A 25,131-nucleotide genomic window follows, 5' to 3' on the forward strand; every position below is an offset into this window, starting at 1 on the left:
TGTCTGATGAAAATTCTCAAGTATATATAATGATTTTTTCACCTTTGCCTTAATATTAAATTTATCTCTAGGAAGATATCACTTATAGTGAAATTAGACTCAAGGACTATGAAGCAAATGATCTTTACTATTTTGAATTCAACTCCAAAAGTCAGGAGGTACCTCTTAATATCCTTCTTAAAGCTTCTATCCTCAGAGTATACAGGAAGAATAATAAGTGGAAATAAACAAGTAGTAAGTAGATATTCTCTGATTTCAAGAAACTTAAAATTTAAAAATTCTGAATTCACAAGTCTTGGAAAGTCACCAAGACTAAGTAGTTTTATTTTTACTTGCAAATGAATTTGGAAATCAAATGTATTACATTGAAAAGGTTAAGTACTTTATGAATCGAAAAGATTCTCAGTAGGTACAGCTTCTAACATTAATCCACTTGGTTTTTAAAATGGTGACCTGTGTTACAATTAAGCTGGGAACATAACAGTCCAAGTGTCCTTCTCTCTGGTACTTCAGATACAATTGAGCCCTAGAGTCATTATTCCCTTTGAATGGTTTTCATTTTGTAAGATTTTTATACTCTGTTTCCAACATTAACCTACCTATTTAGCTCAGTCTTGAGGAACTATTGTCATTGATTAAAAATTGGCAACTACAAAAACTCCTACAATTAGAATCATTTAGTTATATTGAAGTACCTTTAAAGACATTCACAGGAAATAGAGTTCATTATTATATTGGATATTACTTTGGATATTATATTGGAGCCTCTTTGTAGATATTAAAGGTGGGGGTAGGAATAGGGTTATCATACACTTTCAAGAATAACTATTGTATTAGACCTTTACTACATATACATATGGTTTTAGGGCTGGATTTCATCTAAGATGATGCAAATTTTTGAAAAAAATGATTATGTTTCAATCCCAAATGATAGTCTGGATGATTAGCAACTGTGTATATTTTGGGTGAATGATATTTCTTTAATTAGGACGTAGCTCCCTTTTGAACATTTTTGTTTATGTACTCTGCCTTTTTTATCCCACTGCTCTTTTCTAAAGTACAGACTCATTTGTTGGTTATCAAGAATGCCTTGTCATTTTGAGCTTCCTGCCATAAAACTGTTGAAGAAGTGATAGTCAAATAGGCCCTAGATGAGGGTAGGGCAGGAGGTTAGGAGGCCAAGGAATCTGGTAGGCGAAGTGCGTGTAGAAATGCATTCCTTCTCCAGCTGATGGAGATTTGAGTTTTCACCTGACCATGCTTAGCAGAATTACTGATCCTGTAGAAGTGAATTTAGTGAAATAGAGAACGTTCCTTTGCCCTCACATCTTCATTTAACCTTTTCACATTTCTGACTTGTACCAAAGTCCAAGTTATAATAAAGAGTGTTCAGTATCTCTTAAGCAATGGTCATGCCAAAGCACACTTCAAGGCTTCCTTAGTTTGCTATGCAAGAATGAACATCCTTGATGGGACTAGCATTTTTTAGGGTATTTATAGTGACCGAAGACTGGAAAGAAGCTACATGAGCCAGCATCAGACTTGGTTTTGGACTCCTTAGTCCTAGCACATCTAGTTTGCCCTTGATTTTCTTCATGTGGTCTAAATGAATTCAACTCATGAAAATATTTTCAAGACTTCTTTACTCTTTTTTCCTTTTTTGTTAACTTACTAAATATCATATATCAATCTTTTATATTTCACAGGGAGATTACTGGCTAACATGCAGTTCTAACAGGTGAATCAATAGGGTCAATGTACCACTAAGAATTTTACTGAATAATTTTCATCTATGATGTAGGACTAAATAAAACCATATTAATTTATTGCCATAAAATAAAAATTGTCTTACAATATATTTTTTAAAGATTTTATTTATTTATTCAACAGACAGAGATCACAGGTAGGCAGAGAGAGAGAGGAGGAAGCAGGCTCCCTGCTGAGCAGAGAGCCTGATGCAGGGCTCGATCCCAGGACCCTGAGATCATGACCTGAGCCGAAGGCAGAGGCTTTAACCCACTGAGCCACCCAGGCGCCCCTGTCTTATAATATTGGAGAGCCCTCCTAGATTCAGGAAAATTTTACGGTAAACTTACACTTTGTAAACATAATTTATAATGGAATTTTTCTAAATGCTATATTTTATTTATAATGAGAAACATAACTAGAATAAAAATTACTTATGAATCTGACTCATTTGTTTACAAATATCTGGAACAGAGAAGTATTCAAGTAAATTAACCTTGTGAGATTTTCCCCCCAACAATAGCTTATGTTTAACTAAAGGCAGATAACTTAATATTAATGTAGGATGTGGTAAGGCTATTAACTTAGGATGTTGTAAGTCTTGATTGATTACTGCTGTTACAGTACTTTTAATTGTTGAAGTGTTAGACATTATAACTGCAGAAAAGTCTCATTAAATATTCCACATTTGGAAATTGTGCCTTAATTCTGAATTTTAAGTGTCCTTTTTTGATAGTACAACTCCAATAATGAAAAAAGAGGTTAATTTACCAATAAAGAACACTTTAAGATTTTAACTTTTACCATATCATCTATGCAGTAATAACTGAAATAAATTCTGGCTTTAAGCTTCTTCCTTTTTAAAGCTTGGTTTAGATTTATTTTATTTCTTGAGAGGATGAGTATTGATATAAACTAATAGCTAAGAAACATCAGGTAAGCCAGAAATCAAATATGTTATAAGGCTTTAGGCCTTGGTGAAAATGGAAATAAACACATGGGGCTTCTGCTTTTTCTGATATACAAATAATTTACATAGTGAAATGATTTAATAGCAATACAGTCAGATTCCCCGAGTAAATGATTTTCATTTCTACTACTAGCTTAAGGGGGATTATTGCAACTATCATGTTTTATATTCAAATCTTTTATGGAACTTATTGCTAAATTAGCTTAAGTCTTTACATTCAGAACATTTTACTGGTAAATTCTCACACCCAGGGGAAGAAACAGTGCAGTTATTCCCATTTCACGGATGTGTAAGGGCTGGAGTTAACACAAGGACACCTGGATGTCTATTTTTGTACAAGTGAAACATATCCATAGCAAATCTGTTTAGAATTTTAATTAGGCCCAAACACCACATGGAATTTTTTTAATTTGGCTTTTTGTCTACTGTGCTTTATTTTATTTTATTTACTTGGAGCCATCCTTGTTTAACTTGGCTTCATAATGCTCTAAATCATTTCTCCTGCTGTAATGTTATTGCTTATTTAAGAGCCCATGTATATACTGCACTTTATCCTCACATAAAATAAATCATATACATTTTCCTTTCCTATTTTCTCCTTTTTTGGTTGCATTTCAAGAACAGATTGTTTAAATTAAAGAATTAGTAAGGATTCTTGCTTTCATTAACAATTCTATTAATAGGATATTTAGGGCAGTGACATATTTCTTTCACTTCAACCAAAATATTGTCATGTATTGTAACAAAACATGCTGTTTTTCAATTTTCAGTTTGTTTCTCTTATAGTCCCATAAGCTTCACATATGCAAAAATCTAAGGTGGTAGGTATTTACTGCTAGAAATTTTGAATTGTAAGAAAAGTCTCATTTTGACTTGTTTCCACTGTCTCAAACTAATGGATCCAAAGAAAGCTGCTTCAAAGTGAAGGACCAATATCTTCAAAGTTAGCCCAGAATGATGCTGTGATGTGGGATGATTAAGGAATGAGTGGATGACTTTTAATAACATAATACTGAGTGCAAAGGAAAAGTCTAAAGACAGTAATGAACACTGGGCACTTTTAAAACCTTTATAGGTTAAATTATAAATTATGCTTGAATTTTGACTGTTACTTCCTAAGCCTAAGCTCTCTAAATCAGTTGAGCATAACACCAGGGACACATTTTCAAAGCTTTTTGAAGGAGAATTTAGCTGTGTGACTCCTATTAACAGCTGTTGCATTGTTCTTATCCTGGAAAGTGCTTTGAATCATCTACCCTTTTAAACCTGATTTCAAACTGAGAGTATTAGGGTATAAAATTTCAGTCATTTATTTGTGGTCCCATAAAGCTAATCAGCCATCTTACTAGGAAATGAAAATGGACCCATAAATGTAGGTTTACAATGAATTTTAATTTGAAGGAAAAAATCAAAAGCCCTAAAGAGATGAGTGAGATGTTTAGGGAAAATGTGAGATTTTCTTACAGCATCACATTTTTTGAGATCATTAAAAAAAACAACAACAACAATCTGTGGTACCATAAAACAACATCAACTTCCTTGGCAGACAAATCAACAAATAAATAGTTTGTTGGAATTTCTACTTATATGCAAGCTCTCACACAAAAATGTATTTTCGTCAGAAATTACCTATGCTTTGTGAAGGAATTACCAGGTTTTTTAAATATTAGAAAGTACAACACCCAAAGATTGTGCAGTTTACTAAAGGTTCCATTTAAAAAGTAATAGAAGAATAGGGATCATGTAGAAATTTATGTAACTCAATTTAATTTAGAGAAAATTATAATTATAAAATAAAAGATTAAAATGAGGTAATTGAGTATACACAGAAAAATTCCATTTTAACCTATTTAAATATTATGTGTGTGGAAAAATTTATAATCTTACAATGTTCCAACTATAAAGTTGTGGACAGAAGTAATATTTAGTATAACTAGGACAAAGGGACTACTAATTTCAGTCTTTATCCCACAAAATCATATAAAGTCACAAGAACAGACAATTTTTTAAAAAATTTTATTTCTTATAAACATATAATATATTTTTATCCCCAGGGGTACAGGTCTGTGAATCGCCAGGTTTACACACTTGACAGCACTCACCATAGCACATATCCTCCCCAATGTCCATAACCCCCCCCTCCCAACCCCCCTCCCCCCATCAACCCTCAGTTTGTTTTGTGAGATTAAGAGTCACTTGGGGCGCCTGGGTGGCTCAGTGGGTTAAGCCGCTGCCTTCGGCTCAGGTCATGATCTCAGGGTCCTGGGATCGAGTCCCACGTCGGGCTCTCTGCTCAGTGGGGAGCCTGCTTTCCTCTCTCTCTCTCTCTGCGTGCCTCTCTGCCTACTTGTGATTTCTCTCTGTCAAATAAATAAATAAAATCTTTAAAAAAAAAAAAAAGAGTCACTTATGGTTTGTCTCCCTCCCAATCCCATCTTAAGAACAGACAATTTTTGACTCCTTATTTCATAATCTAACTGGCTCCCAGATCCACAATATCTGAATGCTCCAGGCTAAAAGAAATCAAACTCTGATCATGAACTAGTTTTAACGCATTTTTCTTGCTATCCATACTGTCTACAAAGCCTGGCCTTATTTGGCAGCGTACGCATGAGGTGCAGGGTTTTGTTGGATGTTTTGTAAACACAATTATGTGGATGGGAGAGAAATACAATTGTGAAGGGGTAGAGATAATGTTATTAATTGCAGACACAATTTAAACATTGGTTCAAGAACAATCAAGAAAGCTTTAGAAGGTATAGGCAAGTGTGTGAGTGTGTCTGTGTGTGTGTGTAGGTGTGTGTGTGTGTGTGTATGAGTTTTATTTTAGGCAGTTGCATGCTGAACTTGTGCTTAGTGGCCCCTAAAAGTGTATGTCTGCCTCTGGACATTGAGCAACTTGGAGGTACCATTAACTTTGGCCTAAGGACCTTAACTGACCTAATTTAGGCACTATGCCAAATTCACTTGAAGTCTGGGCTAATTCTTAACATTTTAGGGATATATGAAGAAAGGAAACCATTTAGGTGTCCTGCAGTGTTCCACATTTATCTAGTAGTTTCTGGGTTAGAACCCTCATAAATAGCAGAACTTTCTGTCTTGAGACTCTCCAAAGCCTTTGAATTCTTATTGACTTGTGACTATCATAAGTTAGGTTCTCCAGAAGCAGATATTAAATGGTGTCGAGGGAGCCAGATATCTATTAGCGGTTAATGCTGGTGGAGGGAATTTGAGGCAACGGAGTTGGGCAGAGAAGAAGTAAACTGTGCTGCAGGTTTGAGAAAGCGTAGGTCAACCCGACAGAAAGCTCTCGCCCACCAGTTTCCTGTGTTGGGCCGGGGCCTTCCTCTCCCTGCCAGCCTCAGTAACCAGTGCAGGCATGGGGCTCTCCGTGCAGGGCCTGTGGCAAAGCAGCTCTCTGCAGCTGAGGCTGACCATCAGGGAAGTGACTGGTGGTGACTGTCCACTGACCTCCCCCCTTGCAGCAGGGCAGCAGGGCCTTCATGAAGGGGTCTGAGAGGTGGGTCTCCATGTTCACCAAATGGATAGTCCTGAAAGTCTTCAGAGCTTCAGACTCAAGGGCCTGGAATCGGTGTGAAAAGTTCTCAGAGCCTTCTGGTTCTCCTAAGGTCACAGGATACAGCTAATGACTTGACCTTCCACTCTGACGATTTACAGACTTACAGACAGGCGGACCCGGGCACCTGGCAGTTTACCCATGGCAGTTTTGAAAGAAAGATCTTATCAATAAATTCGAGTGAGTTTGTAATTGAAATGCATTTTTGTTCCCATTTGAAAAGATTGGAAAGAAGAAATAGAAGTAAGCTTAGGAGAAGAAAAAGGGGCCATACGTAACTCAGCGGAAGCTGAAACCTTCTACCTGGCTCCATGCAGAGGGTAATGATAGTGGGGTAGAGGATTGTGGATTCTAAGTCACACTGATTACATTCAGAAGCCACTGTTTTTCTGTTTACTATTGGAATGATCTTGACTCCTCCAAACCTCAGTTAGCTTTACTGTAAAATACAGTTCTTAACATTACCTACCTCATTGTTTTTTTGTGAAGATTAATTGAGAAAACCCATTGGTAGCTTTAGAAACGGTGCCCAACCCATCATGTTAATTATTATTAATGAAGCCTTAAGAAGGGGATCAGGGTAGAGCCCTCAGGGAGGTCAATGTTCTCCCAAATCCCATTTTTCGAACATAACTTCATAATTCTATTTGAGGTAAGGTAACTTTCTCAGAACAGCAGACATTTTTCTTTCAAATCTATATACAAAGTTTATTTGTGCAACTATATATAGACTTTAATAAGCATAGGTAACTATACATGCCATCTGGTTTATGCCTTAACAGGGTCTCATTAAAGCAATACCAAAAAGTAGAAACAGGATTGTGACAGGTCAATCCACTTTTATAAGGCATGCTTAAGACATGGTATGCTTTATATATATATTTTCAAACATGACAATTATTCCAGAATTAAAATAGAAACAAAACAAAGTGGGAGGTACTTTAACATATGGACACAAAGTAGAGAAAAATTGAAGTATACATGTCATCTTTAGTTACTATTCTCAAATTTAGTTAAAATCTTTATTGAGTGTCAAGTATGCACCAGCACTAAATGTAAACCTCAGAAACAGTATCAGTAAAAATATGGCAGCCTCAGTTTTTGTTTCTGTTTTTTTTCCAGAAGGAGATAAAAACAGACTATTAATTATAAACTATTTGGGGATTTGGTATAGAAGTGTAATATTATGAGACTATATTAGTGAATTAAAATCAATGAATTTGCCAATGACCTATAGTAAAATTTGGCAAGGATTTTAAATGAAAAGTTAAGGAAGAGGGGCACCTGTGTGGCTCAGTTGGTCAAACCTCCAACTCTTGGTTTTGGCTCAGGTTGTGGTCTCAGAGTGGTGAAATTGAGCCCTGTGTTGGGCTCTGTGCTCCGTGGGCAGTCTATTGGAGGTTCTCTCCCTCTTCTTCTCCCTCTACCTCTTACTCTCTAAAATAAATAAATAAATAAATCTTAAAAAAAAAAAAGTAAAGGAAGAAAGGAAAATAATTGGGCTATGTATGCACACATAGCTTATTATTCCTTTTCCCCAGTGATGGAGGTTTAGGTTTATGTTGACATTAAGATAATAATTAATATTAGTAATGGAAGCAACCCATTAGGAAGTCCAAAGAATAAAGATTAGACATGATCTTCTAGACTCTTCTGAAGATATTATCCGTATGACACCTAGTTGGTATAGAAACCTAGGGATGCTTATGAGGCAAGGGCTGCCAACCAGTCCCAACTTATTCTTTACTTTCATCTTCCATCTTTTAGCATGAACTATGCCTATGGGGACATCTTTCTTTGTTTTCAAGTAAAAATAAACAAGCGAACAAAACCCAGTAGCCAGTGGGCATCAGAGAATTGATTAGAAAAACCATAATATCAGCATGTGAACAACATTCAGCATCACATAATGGCCCATATTTCAGTGCATTCACCAAGTGTACTGTGATTATATGACTGTGTGAACAACCGTGGGCCATTTCTGTGAGGATACAGAATTAAATCGGACTTTGGATTTTCTGTCTCAGAAGTCATGATCTAGCAGAGTAGAAGAGTAACTTAAACAATTAAAACAAAAGGTAACACAAACAGTACCACCTGCAGTGAGAGCACAGGAAAATCAGTGGTTAATTCTGACTTGGGGGATCTTTGAAGACATATTATGAGCCGGGCTAAGAAGGATAACCAGGACAGAAACAGGCAAAGAGGAGATATTTATGTACAAAGTCTAGGGAGGTGGGGGGTCTAAGGGATTCCATATAGAGAATGGGCCAGATGAGGGGACTTGGAATGTTAATTGGGGAATGTGAAGATTAGTGTTATGCAATATATGTTTAAGAAAGATAGCCTTTAACTTCACTGCACGGGGTAGGTAGGAGCAGGGAGAGTTTGGAGACAGAGGGAACAATTGGGGACCAATAATAAATGATGACGGTGGTGACACCTCTTGGTCACTACAAAATCCAATGTAGTATGGAGTTAGTTCTCGAAGCAAATAAGTGAAAACCTATGAGTTATTAATAGTCATTATGAATTACTAGGTACTATGTGATGAGGTGGAACTGTTTTATTTTATTTTATTTTATTTTTTGCAGTAAGAGTACTTAACATGAGATCCAACCTCTTAAAAGATTTTTAACTGTACAGCGCAGTTTTAGGGACAATGTTGTACAGCAGATCCTTAGAACTTACTCACCTTAAACATTTGAGACTTTATGTCTGTCAGTTAGTAACTCCCGTTTCCCCTTCTTCCCCTGGCCTCTGGCAACCACATTTCTTCTTTCTGATTCTATGCGTTTGACTATTTCAGGTATCTTATGTAAGTGGAATCATGCAGTATTTGTCCTTCTGTGACTGGCTTACTTCACTTAGCATACTGTCCTCAAGGTCCATCCATGTTGCCATGTATGACAGGATTTCCTTCCTTTTTAAAGCTGAGTAATATTTCATTGTACGTATATGCTGCATTTTCTTTATCTACTCATCTGTTGATGGATATTTAAGTTGCTTCCATACCTTGACTATTGTGAATAGTGCTACAATGAAGATGAAGTTCTACTATCTCTCTGAGATCCTGAATTCAATTCCTTGGGTAAATATCCAGAGGTAGGATTGCTGGATTATATGTTAGTTCAGTTTTACTTTTTTTGGAAAAATCTCCATACCATTTCCCATAGTGGCTACATCATTTTGAATTCCCATTAACAGTGGAATTATTTTTAATTGCAGAAGTAATTATTTAAGTAACTTTATTATCTAGCCTGTTAGGACCAGATGTGATTTGAAAGTTGTTATTCCCAAGGGATGTTAGGAAAAGATGCCAAAGAGAGAGACCCTGAAACTCCAACACCTTACTATTAGTCTTAATATCATTGGATTTGAAAGATTTGTAAAACCAACTGCTACTAGAAAAGTATCGAATTAGAAATCTACATTTTATAAAAGAGATCAGCCAAAAATAAGACAAATGAAATAAGAATTCACGATGTGGTGAAAAGTAAAAACTTAGATTAAGTATAAAATGAAAAAATAGGTATTTATTTTCAGTATTAAATTTTACAATTTTCTCTATTAAAGGAAATAATGGAGAAGATCGTATGGAAGAGAGTACATGCTTTCCTTTTTTCTGTTATAGTTAATTCATTGTCATTTAGCAGTGCTAACGGTTAGTAGATTATCTGCGTGAAGTGATTTTACTAAAGTGTGAATAAAGCTTAAGTATGATAATGACTTTATAAAAAGGAATTGCTGTACCCATTTACATCTCTAGTTGGTGGAATATGGAAGAGAAAAATACTGTGAAAGCAGGTGTTCTTTATTCTCTTAACTAGTCTCCCAGGAAATAAGTCATACGGAGTTAAAAGACAGCTGTATATTGCCCATTGTTTCTTACCTTTGTGAGCAGTGCCTAAGAGGAATAGTTAAAATACGACTTGCATTCTGCAAGCCAATTATGTTACAGCGAAACAAAAATAGATCAATGTAGCTTCTTTGCCACCTGAAAGCCATTCATTCAAATATTCATTCATTCATTCATACATTCAGCCCGTCAGTATTTGCGGGGTACTTTCTACTGGTGTGATTTTAGGGTTAATGATACCTTCTCTTCAATCTCTATATTTAGAATCAATACAGAAATAAGACACAGTATTCAAATAGACAGCAATCTGAATATCATCTTTATTACTGCTAAAGCTATTTAGTAAACAAGGCCCAACTCTGTAACAAAATATGTTTCTTGTAACTCCTTTCCCAGAGTCAAGCGTATTCACTCACAGCTGCTCCTCTCCCATCTTGATCTACAACTGAGAACAGGTTTCTTTGGAAAAGAGAGTTAAGAAGGGCTAAGCCAGTCTTGCTCAAATCCATTTCCCAAAGTCACCAATCATTCCTCTTACTTTTACTTTGTGGACTGGGGTTAAATGACTTTTCCAAAGTCTCTGAAAATTAGCTTCCTGGACCAAAGTATGAATTCAGGAAGGAATAACATGGTTTCTCCAATCACCCACTATGTGCCAGACATTGTTTTTAAAGATTTTATTTATTTATTTATTTATTTATTTATTTATTTGACAGAGAGAGATCACAAGTAGACGGAGAGGAAGGCAGAGAGAGAGAGAGGGAAGCAGGCTTCCCGCTGAGCAGGGAGCCCGATGTGGGACTCGATCCCAGGACCCTGAGATCATGACCCGAGCCGAAGGCAGCGGCTTAACCCACTGAGCCACCCAGGCGCCCCCAGACATTGTTTTATATGCTGGTGATGCTGGGTTGGACAGACAAGGCAGACTCTCTGTCCTTGATGTTGTCTGGTGTTGCCTATAATCTTATTGGAGAAATTAGTCATATACTTGGTTATGGAGCAGTAAATAATAAGTGCCAATTTTTGTTTAGTCTTAACTTGAGAAGGGACAAGTCTTCTACTGCTTGTTCGATTAATGCACAAAGATGATCAAACTTGGGTTTCTAACAAGTGGTAGAGTTCAGGGAGGTAGAAAGAAGGGAGGGCAGAGATGAAGGTGAGAACTTGGGCATACCTGAATCTCTATGGCTCTTCAAGGTTTGTTTTTCTGAAGTCTCCAAAGGCATCTGTAGAGTTGACCTTTAATATACTACAATTAGTCACATTTATAAAACCAAAACCAAAACTAAGCAAACAAAAAACAAACCAAAAAACCAGTGAAATCCATATTTTATCAGGAAGTGGGGGGAGAGAAAGCCAAATGGTGAAAGGTGGGAGAGATGGTCAAAATTGCTCTCTCCAACCCAACTACATTTATATTACCTCTCCTTCCCTTCCACAGAGCACAGTTTTATTCATTCATTCATTCATTCATTTATTTAAATTTAATTAACATATATTACATTATTAATTTGAGAGGTAGAGGTCAGTGATTCATCAGTCTTATATAATACCCAGTGCTCATTACATCACATGCCTTCCTTAATGTCCATCACCCAGCCACCCCATCTCTCCCACCCTTTTCCCCTCCAGCAATCCTCAGTTTGTTTCCTACGATTCAGAGTCTCTTATGGTTTGTCTCTCTCTGATTTTGTTTTGTTTTATTTTTTTTCTTTTCCCCTGTGATACTGTTTTGTTTCTTAAATTCCACATATGAGATGATGATAGTCACAGAGTACAGTTGTTTTTTTTTTTAAGATTTTTTTTTAATTTATTTATTTGACAGAGAGAAATCACAAGTAGGCAGAGAGGCAGGCAGAGAGAGAGGAGGAAGCACCTCCCTGCTGAGCAGAAAGCCCGATGTGGGGCTCGAACCCAGGACCTGGGATCATGACCTGAGCCGAAGGCAGCGGCTTAACCCACTGAGCCACCCAGGCGCCCCTGTTTTTTTTTTTTTTTTAAAGATTTTATTTATTTATTTGACAGACAGAGATCACAAGTAGGCAGAGAGGCAGGCAGAGAGAGAGGAGGAAGCACCTCCCTGCTGAGCAGAAAGCCCGATGCGATGCCGGGCTAGATCCCAGGACCCTGGGATCATGACCTGAGCTGAAGGCAGAGGCTTTAATCCACTGAGCTACCCAGGCGCCCCCCAGAGTACAGTTTTAAATAGTCCCTAATAGATAGGGCTGTGCACAGATTGGTATGGATGTGGTCAACAGAAGAAGTAACTGACCATAGTCTATGAATTTTTTTTTCCCTATAGTACTTGCTTTTCTCCAGAATTCTACCCCCTCTATACTTAAAATAATTCCTCACCTGGTTAGATGGAAAATTATACTTACTCTGATCCTGAAATACCTATATAATTTATATATTTACAATATATAGTTTTATTTTTCAAGTCTGTGATCTAGACATTTGGCAAACCAATGTGACTGACTTTATTGAAATGAGATTTCTAGATAGATGCTTCTTGTTCTGCTGCCTCTTGTGCTAAGGTTATTTTCTTCATTACATTTAGGGGATGATGCTTGTTTGGGATGATAAATGATGTTGAGTGGAGAAAAGGGATTGATTTACATTCCATTAATAAAAACAGTATAAATATATCTTAACTGCTAACCTGAAGATGGGTACAGATACAACCCAAAATTTCTTTGTTATATTTCATCATTTTATTGTCAATTTGGTTGAGTCAATATGAATAAAAGCAACTAACAACAACATGTAACTAGTCTTTTGACTTTGAGGCACTTAAATCTAAAATTAGGTAGTGAATTAAAAGTTAAGATTTTTTATTGGCTATGATCTTGAGATTTGAAGAATATTCTTATAATTTCATATGCATTTAATTAGTGATGAAGAATTACACTATAATGAAAATGAGTACTCAATTAAAATTAGGCCACTAAGTGGATCCTGTCACACATGGAATTTAATTTTCATGAAGGTTTGACTAAGAAAAGTTATTAGAATATTAAAGGCCCAGAGGGGAAAAAGTAAAATGAAGAACTTTCAGGACATGTGAAAAGAATTGAGACTGTTCATCCCAGGTCCTCGTCAACAACAACAACAACAACACAAGGAAAAATCCAAAGTAGCCATCTGCAAATAATGCTCATATAAGTATTTACATCTTGGAGAATAGTTGTTCTCCATGTGTAATGAGAGCAAACCAGACTAAAACCCTTCATCAGTCTACCAAGCAGGGGTCAGAGTAAACTCACTTCAGAATTTGTTGCATGCCTCCATTGCTCTACAATAACTGACAAAGAGATAGACAGCAGCCAGTTAGACTCCAATTTCTACCTGAGTAAGGTGGGTAATAGTACATGTTTATTCACCTAATTTTGGTGATCAAGAAGTAAATAGCTTTCAGTGTACAAAATAACTTTTGATCCCTTTGAGTTCACCTTACCTTACACCTTTCACTTGAATCTGCTGTGACAAATTCATAGGTTAACACCTGAGAACAATATGAGAAATGTAAAATAATTTTTCTTCAAGATTCGTGTGCATAAATTATCTTAAAATTAAATAGAATAAAACAGAATTTTCTTCACGTACCTGTATATTTTAGAATATACTGGGTAAGGAGAGCTTTCTCATTCTTTGTCTATGTTTGCAAAGTGAGATAAGGAATGGAACAGTTTGTTAAGTAATTCAAGCACCGTCAGCCTCTTTGATGTGAAATGCCTAGTAAATTGAATTTTGAATGATTATGATATTTGTCTTAGCTCTGCACAACGCGTATTTGTACACTTACGTACAGCATGCTCACTATGCTTGTGCGGGTATAACCATCCACTGATCTCTCCCTTCTTTGCCCCTTGTCTCCCTCAATGCCACTCATGTCTCTTTTCCAACATAGTATGTCCACTTGATGGGACTAAATTAAACACATTATAGAACGGCATTCTTGGTTAAGCATCACAGAAAGGCAACTCAAAACAAGTATTTGCTTATTTTTAAATTCATACCTTGACAAACTGAAAGCTGAATAATAATGATAAAAATAGTAACAATTTCTGGTATTATGTTATTTTCTTCATATTGACACTCAATGAATCTTTATTCATGCAACAAAAATTGAATAATTGTCTACTCTGTGCAGACCTAATACTCTGCCCACATGAAGTTTGTTTTCCAGGGCGATAAGGCAGCGAGGCAATGACTGCTATAAAGGAAGAGCAGATAGAGCACAGGGGTGGGGTGGGGGTGAGGGGTTGGAAGAGTGGGGGGTGAGGGTGGGGGTGGGGGGGTGGGAGGGGGTAATGTTTTCATTTTTTAAATAAGAGGGAGGATATATGACTCACCAAGAAGATGGATGACATTTGAGCAAACTTGAAGGCATCTTCTTCTTCTTCCTTTTTAAAAAAAAGTATTTATTTATTTATTTGAGAGAGAGCAAGCAAGCACAAGTGGGAGGGGCAGAGGGGGAGGGAGAGAGAATCTCCAGCAGACTGCGGTAAGCACAAAGTCTGACACAGGGCTTGATCTCACGACCCTGAGATCAAGACCACAGGCAAAACCAAGAAGCCAGATGCTTAACCAACTGAACCACACAGGCATCCCTTGAAGAAGCCCTTAAATTTTGGGCTTTAAATTCAAAATTTGACATGAATTCTTTCATAAAATTTTAATTTTTATTAGTTAAAGCATAGATGGAAAAGAAAGGGCAAATTCTTTTTATTAAAGAAAAATCTCCCGAAGGAAAGGATATTTTATTTATCTTTGTTATCTCCAGGTGCTTCAGTGATATTCTTCTGGAGGTTTCTTCCTTACCATTCAGTCACATATCTAGACCTTTTGCTAAATGGAGGGTCTGGGGACATTTATCCATGTATTTCCAGAGCCTAGTGTGGGATTTGGCACATGGTAGGAGCTCAATGAGTTTTTGGCCTGAATGTGAAAGCAGTCTTCTTGACACATATATTTTTTATTAAACACATAGGGACCATGTCATGATAGAGGTCCTTTACTTAGTAGAATTCATATTTATATATCCTTTAGTTACTTTTCCTGACATTATATGAGTGTACAGGCTTCTCTTCCTTAAGGTTTCCTTTGTACTTTCAGTATTCAAAGTATTAAAGGGCTCTGGCAGTAGGCACTTAAATTATCCCTTAATGGTACAATCTAATTCCTAGGCTATGGACCTCTTTCTACCAGGATGAGGCTACTAAAATATCTTACAATAGTCACAAGGTGATTTCTTTTGGACTCATTGGAATGAAATAGCATTTGGGGAACTATTAGCTAGAAGAGGGGATACCGAATAATAGCTCTTTGTTCAGAGTTCCTCTATCAATTCATAGGTAAGTCAATTGGCACTCATCATTTTAAACTCATCAGAGGCCCATGTAGTTAAGTGAAATATAAAGGGTACCATAGGCTATAAACAGAAGCCTTGTAACAATATAATGTGTAGTGGGAAAGAGGATTGGAAGATCTTTAAAAGCTGCCAAAAAGAACAAAAAATATAATTAAAGGATCAAAAAGACATATTGAACACAATCTCAGGGACTATTTCAGGCAACAGTAAATGTCTCCTCAAGTATATCTTTAAAAGACTGAAAGTAAAGTAGAAATCTAGTCCCATGGAGAGAGAAAGAAAAATGCCAAATAGAATTGTGGGAACGGGTTAACAAGAATTGGATTTGCTTATGTTAATTTTTACCTTTCTTTAAAATAATTAGATGGTGTCTAACCCAGAGATCAGACAGTTTGAAATTCTTAGATGGGAAAAGGGAAAAAAAGTAAAAAAGTAAACAGATGATATTTTAGGCAGGATGGCTTCGAGTAGGATAGATAAACTGATGGATAGAAAACAGCTGAAATTTGTAGTTTGTAGACGTTTTGCCAACTAAGTCCAGTTATTTTAGGTTCTATCAAAGTTACGTATTATTTAGGAAGATGTTTTCTTTCCTCCTTCCATTTTGTGAAAGCATGTAGGTTACACATGACTTCCTCAAGAACAGAAAATAATACTTTGAGGAGAAAATACTTTTTTGACAGTGAATTTTCATTACTTGGACCAAAGAGTTTCACCTAGTGAAACATGTCAGAGCTACCTAGGGAAATTTCCCATTAAAAATATCCCTACTGAGAACCATCAACATACACATTTGATTAGCTTGTAACAATCTTTAACAATACACTGAACATTATCACTCTTACTTCCTAAAATCATTAACCCCTGTCTTCAATCGTAAATAAACAATAGTTAGGAAATTAAAATAAAATGCAAAATAAGAAAATCATGCTATGAGAAGAAGGGACATGCAAAGTTGATTTCCTATATACAGAAGCAGAACTCAGAACTTGACATCACTCATACTACATTAATCACTTGTGGTTTCCTTTGTGCCAAGTAATTCTAAAAGCTTTTTTTTTTTTGAATCTAAGTTTAGTTAACATCCACTGTATTATTAGTTTTAAGGGCAAAATTTAGTGATTCATCAGTTGCCCATAACACCAAATACTCATTCCATCAATTGCCTTCCTTAATGCCCATCACCCAGTTATGCCAGTTATGCCATCCCCCACCCCTCCCCGCTCCAGCAACCCTCAGTTTGCCATCCCCCCACCCGTCCCAGTTATGCCATCCCCCCAGTTATGCCATCCCCCACCCCTCCCCCCTCCAGCAACCCTCAGTTTGTTCTCTATAGTTAAGAGTCTCTTATGGTTTGTCTCCCTCTCTGTTCTCATCTTATTTTATTTTTTTCCTTCCTTCCCTTATGTTCATCTGTTTTGTTTCTTAAATTCCAAAAGCTCTTTTCGTTTAGTTGCTAAGAGGATAAACCATAACTATTCAAAGATAAAGTATCAAGCTTGAGATCTCGAACACTAGTTCCAAGGCTATACATGACACAAAACTGTCTCAAAGATGATTTGATAAGCCAAGTAAAGGACAAAATTCTCTTGGCTAACTCTGCCACACATATGGACTCGCACACAGAAACACATATGTGTGTAGTCCAGCACTTTGTTTAATCTTTCTCAGAAATATAAATTTCAAATCCATGCATTGTGCCTCCAATTTGAAAAAAACAGAACTTTCCTGTTGAAATAAGTATCTTAAACATATCAATTTTATTAGGAAATACTGAATTATTTTGTGTGTAAATATAAGTTCATGTGTATGCATACCCTTACATAAATAATATTTAGGCACAGATTATATTGGTTTAAAGATGATCAAACACTACTTTATACATTAAAGAGCAGTTATTCAAATGCCAAAAGATTTGTGTACTTTGTACCTAAAAGAGGCATTGCATTTCTACAGAGAAGACTACTATAGAAAAATAATCAAGTTTTTCCATTTTAACACCTGAAAAGCTGAGTACATGTTGCAAATCTAAAGGAGTGTAGTAACAAAAGTCTAGAAATCCCTTACAGAGCTTCTGCTGTATATCAAGTTTGGGGTGTGTGTGTGTGTGTGTGTGTGGTGGGAGTGGGGGTGAATGGCAGGGTACGAAAGGATTAGGCACCATGAGAGCAGTCCTAAAAATGTGAGCGAAAGAAAGTAGAGAATTCCTATGCTTCTCTTTAAGGGCTGCACTTAATCTTTGCAGAAAGAACAGCACACTGATCTTCCTTACTCCAACAATTTGAGCTTATGGCCAAATATATTTCCTATCCCTACCGATTCTCCCTAACTCCTGAATATTTCAAAGGAAATTTCAGATATCATAAATATCATAGTATTTTATCCTTAAGTATCTAAATATACATCTTTTTTTTTTAAAGATTTTTTTATTTATTCATTTGACAGAGAGAGATCACAGGTAGGCAGAGAGGCAGGCAGAGAGAGAGAGAGGAGGAAGCAGGCTCCCCGCCGAGCAGAGAGCCCGATGCGGGGCTCGAACCCAGGACCCTGAGATCATGACCTGAGCCGAAGGCAGAGGCTTTAACCCACTGAGCCACCCAGGTGCCCCTAAATGTACATCTTTTTAAAAAAAGGACTCTTAAATATAAGCACAATGGTATCTTCAATCTTAAAAAAAACTCTGCCAAAAATTAATAGTTTCCTCAATTCTTGCGGAGATGTTTTTCTTTATAGTTATTCTTAAAGATCCTATTCCACTTATTTTGCCCTGCGGTTTCTTACCGAGTCTATATTTTGCCTCCCAAAGTATACTTTAACACATTTCTCTCTTCCCTAACTTCTATGGAAATGAAATTTGTCATAAATTGTTTCAACAATAGCATTTAGAGCATTTTGGAAGAGTGGCTGATGCCTGCTTCATAGATAAGTTTCTCTCATTGTCCATCTTCTTAGCCAAGGATTGTATAGAAGCTGTTCAGAAAAAAGATTAGTATGGTAAAGTGATCAAATTCAGAACGCCTTATATTCTAAAGAGAGAACCAGACATGGATATAAATAACTCTACTAAAAAATATAATATGATCTATATTTAGATATTTCATACTGCTTGCTTTTGTATCAGTATTAATTGAGTGATAAAGTTTTGACTTCTTTATGATCATAAAGCTGGTGTGGAGGGATGGCCCTTGGGACAACTCCATCAAGCATAAGAACTCTCAAAAAAAAAAAAAAAGTAAGAAAGAAAGAAACACAAGAGCTCTCTGGAACACTCTGGGGGATTTGATGGATAATCTTTAAGATTCCTTCTAGCTCTAAACTCCAGAATGATGATGAGCTGTATGGTACGTAACACAAAGTTTTTGCAAACTCATGAACTTCCCTTAAAGCTATCCTTGAGCAAAGCTATGGAATATTAAGGGGAAAAAGATAGACACACAGCATTTCAGCTCAACTGAAGTATTTCTGGATTGTCAATAATTCTACAAGTAGACTTAGAATAGACAATGTATCAACATGCTTCAGTTCCTCTTGCAAGCGAAACAAAATAAAACACCTGCCAGTGACAAGAGCCATACATCTGAAGAAAAGTGACAAGGAGCAGGAGAGAAACTCCAAATGTAGGCAGTATGGTTTCATCACATATATTGGATGTTTATTTAATGAGTGTGTGAGTTTGTGTATTGTACCTTTGGATATTTTTCAATGCGTTTTGCCTCGTATTTTGTATTCCGCTCAGATTCATGCGTCTGTTTCTTTAGGCACAGACAGCACACATTGTCCTGGAAGATGGAACTAAGATGAAAGGTTACTCCTTCGGCCATCCATCCTCTGTCGCTGGTGAAGTGGTTTTTAACACAGGCCTGGGAGGGTGAGTAATGCTCGGGCACCAAGGTTTTCTTCTTCCTTTATGTAGAGGACTAACTAGATGATCTTAGTCATGGTGGAAAGCTGAAATCATCCCATCATAGTAAGACTACACATTGTCCTGCCGTTGCCCTGTGCTCTAAGTCCTCTCTTCCAGCATAGATAACAAACTCCTCCCTGCCGTGGTAAATGAAAGAGAACGCGGACACTGGTTTTCTCCTGAAAAATAAAGCATAAAATTAATTCTAGAAACCTAGAGCCCAAGGACACAAGTCATATGAGATTACATAAATGGCTCCTGTCGGGGAAGGTATGGATATGATTAAGGTAAAAACTGGAGCAAGGAAAGGATGGATAGCACACTCCAGTCCCATTGCTTTAGTGAAGTTAAGAATCAACCTTGCAGATCTGATATGAAGTACTATAAGGAGCTGAGAAAGTTCTTAGGTATTCTGTGTAATTTTACACGCTAGTAAGAAAGGTGAAATAACAGATCCGTTTATTGTCTTAAAGTAATCAAAGGGAGAGCAGGTTCATTGATCTGATGGTTCCAAAATTTATCAATTGAGACTCAAGTCAGTGTTTAAGATCTGCTAATAGGTGTGCAGCAAAAAGATCAGAGATGCTGCAGAAATCACCTAGCTGTCCTTATTGACCAACAAATGGTTGTTCTCTGGGAACCAGGAGGCTGAAGTTCTCGTCTAATTTTCAATGCTAACAGGTTACGCGATATTGAGAAAATCACTTAACCTTTCTGAATCCTAGTTTCCACATATAAAATGAGGGACCTGGATTAGACAGTAATTTATAGCGGGGATTAAAAAAAAATCTAACCTATGAGTCCTTTAAAAAAATATGACTAGGTGGTTTCAAGAGGTTTCCCTTAGAGAGTCAATGAACTAAACTTCTTTGGAGTATTTGACAAATTCTTTTAGGAAAATTCCGTTAACCTTATAAAGACAAAGAGATGTTGGGTTAACTGATATGGAAGTTATTAACTGACGAAACTTCCTTTATATTATTAACATACATTCTTCTCTAAACTCTTGGCTCTGTCTGAAATGAAGAATATTAGGTGGGTTTTAAAATAGTTCCACTGGTGAGAACATTAAATTGCAGTGTATGAAAGCTGTTTGCAAAGTTTTGCTTCACCAGGCAATTATTTAAGCTTTCCGACAGCACTAATTACTAGCTGTGTTAATATACCTGCCAACAAACAACTGTTTAATATAGATCAGAATGATGGAGGGCACTGGAGTTTTCTTCTCTGTGATAGATTATGGGTAATAAATCTTGTCACATCACAAAAGTCAAACAGGACCTGATGGATTAATTTGCTTCTAACACTGCAGTTCTCTAGGACAAGCTGTATTTATTCACTTGCGGCGAGAGTATTGTAAGCATATGTTTAAAGGGAATGGTCAGTTCTTTTATGGAGAGAAAGAAGAAAGGGAAGTAAAATTAAATTAATTAAAGATGTTTTTGATGTGGGAAAAGGCATTCATTAATAAGATTAGTCCACAGATCCTATTTTCCATTGAGAATTGTTGCTTTCATTCATTGTGTGTCTCGCTCAGTAAGGTGGCTGATAATTAAAGGGGTTATTTTGTTTTTCATCTTCAAGAAATGCATTTATATTGTGTGTAAGCCTTGGTTAAAAAATTATCAGTTCCTGACAGGTGAGAGGCATCTGAGAAATTAGCTGATGGAGGTGTGGATAAATATTATAGCACTCTAGTCTCCTCAGGGGTTGGAGAGCTGAAAGACTAAGTGTTTTGTTGACAAAAGTAGTTCTGGAAGGAGTTTGTCTGGATGGGGTTGAAGAATTTATGTTGACTATTGCCTGAGTTGAACTTTATTGGTTTCAAGGTTGTTGATTCTGTCCCCCTCAGCACCTAAATTCATTATTAGTAGTAATCCACAAGAAAGATTTGGCTTAACTCTTTCTGCAGAAAGTGAAAATGTGAGCGGGGGTCAGGGGATGAGGGGGTGGGTGGGGTGGGTAGGGTGGGGGGAAGCCTCACTTACACTGTATTCCAGGGCATGGAATAGCTACAGATAACTCCTGGTATTTACTGGAATAATGTTTCTTAATATTCAGAATGAGAGTGATATATATGCATATATATATATATATATATATATATAAAATAAAATTGAGAGTATGGTCTTAACTTTAAAATGAAGATCTAATGCATTCCTCCCTAATTCTATGCAAGTACTTTAAAATAGTTATTTGGAATCTTTTGATTTAGAAGTCAGAAGTGGTTCAGGGCAATTTTTGTGGGACTGATTTTCTTTTCTAAGTTGATAACTCTCAAACTTGTATAATTCTTTCTAAAACTGTTTTAAAAAACAACTATATTGAGTAATTCTCTCAGGGAATATATGTATTCTTATTTTTCCCTTTCTCCAGACTTTAAAATAAAAACCTACAGCCTTTATATTTTTGGGCAATTCTGCTACAGAAATTAACTCAGTCATTTTAAATGTTGAATGAATTTTAATAAACATAGACACCCATGCAGTCACCAGCGATGTAATCAGGATAGTCTTCAGGTTCCTGAAAAGTATTTTTAAAAAACCTTTAAAATTTTTGACAATTAATATTTTGGTGAAACTGGCAGCCCTTGATAGTAAATACCAGTTTGGATTCGTGTCTGGAAGGCAAGGGAAAACTTCAGGATACCTGAAAACTTTAAATAGGACAATCTTTTAGAAATTCCTTCATTCCCTATGAAGGAATTTTTCAAGGAATTAAAAAGTTTAAGAAGTTTAGGGATTGAAGATTATATAAGAATATGCCTTAGTACTTATGAGTCAGTTTAGGTTAAAAGCAGAATCAGACCCATAAATACAGAGAACAAACTGATGTTTGCCAAAGGGAAGGGGGAGGGGGAGGATGGGCTAGTGGGGGAAGGGGAGTGGAAAGTACAGCCTTCCAGTTATGGAATGAATAAGTCACAGGAATAAAGAGCACCACAAAGGAAATACAGTGATGCTGTAATAATAGTTTTGTGTCATGACAGCTGGGAGCTATGCTTGTGGAGAACAGATCATAACGTATAGAGAAATTGAATCACTATGTTGTAAACCTAAAACTAATGTAACATTGTGTGTCAGCTATACTCACATGAAAAAAAAAATTTTTTTAAAGGTCAGTCTGTCTTTTCATATCAGTCATATGATGGGATACATTTTTATATCCTATCATAAAATTTCGTTAGATTGCTAAAATCTAGATGCAGCCTTATAGGATTTTATAGGATTTTAAATTAATTTTAAATTTTCAAGGATTCAATAGTTAAGAGTGTGTATGTAGATTGTAGTTTTGTAGTTACAGACTTTTTTGTTGTTGTTGTTGGTAATTTTTTGGCTTCTTTACTCAGGTACCCAGAAGCTATTACTGACCCTGCCTACAAGGGACAGATTCTCATCATGGCCAATCCCATTATTGGGAATGGTGGAGCTCCTGACACTGCCGCGATAGATGGACTGGGACTTAGCAAGTATTTGGAGTCTGATGGAATTAAGGTAGTGCCAGTGATGACTATTTAAAAGGTCTCAATTTGGGGCACCTAGCTGGCTCAGTCTCTAGAGCATGAGACTCTTGATCTCAGGGTTGTGAGTTCGAGCCCCACACTGGGCACGAAGCCTACTTTAAAAAAGAAAAGAAAAAGTAAAAAGTCTCAGTTGGAGGGGGGATAGTTGATTTATTTTTAAGAATCCAGGATGAGTAAATTTCTCCTCAATACCGTAGGACAACCCATTAAATTCGTGCTCTCAATCTTATTCCTGTGTATTATGGGAATAATTTTTAACATGACATAATTTTGAATTTCATTTTTCATGGCACTTTGCATTTACTCTTAATGCCTTGGATGAAACTTGGCTTAATTTGGAAAGATGTTGTTATAAGTCTAAATGACAAGTATGCTACAAGAAATGGTGATGAATTACCTTTTAAAAGGTCTTTGGTAATCAACTCTGTATCAAGTATTTGCCTTTTAATCTTATCCTATTTAGGGGGTGAATAAAAGATAGCTTATATGCCAGTCTAAAAGTAAACACATTAAGATTTCCTAATCAAGATAAATTTGGATAGTATTAAGAATGTGGACCATATAAACAATTAAAAAATGTATAATCCAAATTCATCACTCTATTTTTTTCCCACTGTATTTTTGAATGACTTGGACTGATCATTTAGCTTAATTCTATTTCTCACAATTTCCCCCATATATTCGGTCTCCTTTAAATGTAGATTGAAAATTATGTATCCTTTGTTTGATGTACAGGAAGATAGTGGAATCTAATTATTAATTAGATTATTGGTAAATACCATGGAGAAAAAGTACCAGGGTGCTGACATGGGGGACCTAGCTTAGTCATAGGATTTGGCAAATGAGGTAAGACTATTCCTCAACATGGTAATTAAGGTGACAATGATGTTTTTTAAGAGAAAATTGTTGATCATCGTTTTTCTTCAAGTCTCCAGAATTTTAAGCCTTGAATCAGTGGATATAATAAAGCTTTTTAAAATTTTATTAATTTTTTTTCAGTGTTCCAAAATTCATTTTTTATGCACCACACCCAGAGCTCCATGCAATACGTGCCCTCCTTAATACCCACCACCAGGCTCCCCCAACACCCCACCCTCTCCCCTCCAAAACCCTCAGTTTGTTTCTCAGAGTCCACAGTCTCTCATGGTTTGTCTTCCACTCGGATTTCCCCCACTCATTTCTCCTCTGCATCTCTCAAGCTTTTTTTTTTTTTTTTAGTTTGAATTTCTGTGTTCTTGGGAACATTTTCATTTTATTTGGTGCAAGCTTATTTTTTTATGGCAAAAATGATTTCCTCTTGCTGATATTCTTAGTCTACTCTAGACCTTTGGGTACTTTTCATAGACTAGTTTGTATAAGTTAAGTTTACTCACATACTTGAATTAGGCTGATAGAATTACTCTTGAAAATCAAGATCTTTACCTTGGACTTTAGTTGTTTTCTTGAAATCTACCTTAGTATCTGCCCTTGGTCAAGAGACAGATAACAACTTCCTTTCCTGGTCTGGATTTCTCCAGACAAAGTCTTCTGGTTGCATAGAATTATCTGCAGGAAGAGGATGGCTCATTGCTTGCTGTCCAACTCAAGCTTTTTTTTAAAAAAAATTGCAAATGGACTCGTAAAACAAGTCACAAGAGTTGGATAATATTTTCTGCTCACCCCAACTCCCTGTCTTTCTAGGTTGCAGGTTTGCTGGTGCTGAATTACAGCAATGACTACCACCACTGGCTGGCTACCAAGAGTCTCGGGCAGTGGCTACAGGAAGAAAAGGTGAGAAATGCAGGCTGACCTGTCTGGACCAATTCTCTTCTGTAATACTGACGGCCACACATTCTTAGTTTAATCCACTAGGTGGCACTCACACAGGCTTGGTAGCATTTCTCTTTGGGGAAAGATCGTAGAGAACACTTTAGATTTTTTTATTTTCTTGAACCACTTAATTTTCCCATCCCCTTATACCCACGATTGTGATATGTAACTTGAGTCGTGGGTTCTTGGACCAGCTTTACCGTTAACTAGCTGTGTAATTTTTGTGCAGATCATGTAATCATACCATATTTTCTAAATCGTGAACTCTTACGAGGATAAACAGATTGCTATTAAGTTTCTTTTGGCTTAAACATTACGACTCGATGACATATAATTAGATATAACCTATTTGAAGTGGTAATTGAAAAG

The 25,131-nt window shown here is 36.4% G+C and overlaps 1 protein-coding gene across 4 annotated transcripts in view; it reads left to right on the top strand.

Annotated features, from left to right (window-relative positions):
* CPS1 (carbamoyl-phosphate synthase 1) overlaps window positions 1–25,131 on the top strand; it is a 137,840-nt gene that overhangs the window by 16,514 nt on the left and 96,195 nt on the right. For all 4 annotated transcript variants that reach the window (XM_047721302.1, XM_047721300.1, XM_047721299.1 and 1 more), the window contains exons 3-5: window positions 19,285–19,394; window positions 22,780–22,924; window positions 24,634–24,723. In XM_047721302.1, the coding sequence (XP_047577258.1) occupies window positions 19,285–19,394; window positions 22,780–22,924; window positions 24,634–24,723 (345 nt within the window). The remainder of the gene's footprint in view (window positions 1–19,284; window positions 19,395–22,779; window positions 22,925–24,633; window positions 24,724–25,131) is intronic.

The sequence above is a fragment of the Lutra lutra genome, chromosome 3 (assembly GCF_902655055.1).
Source record: "Lutra lutra chromosome 3, mLutLut1.2, whole genome shotgun sequence".
In the NCBI taxonomy this organism is placed as follows: Eukaryota; Metazoa; Chordata; class Mammalia; order Carnivora; family Mustelidae; genus Lutra; species Lutra lutra.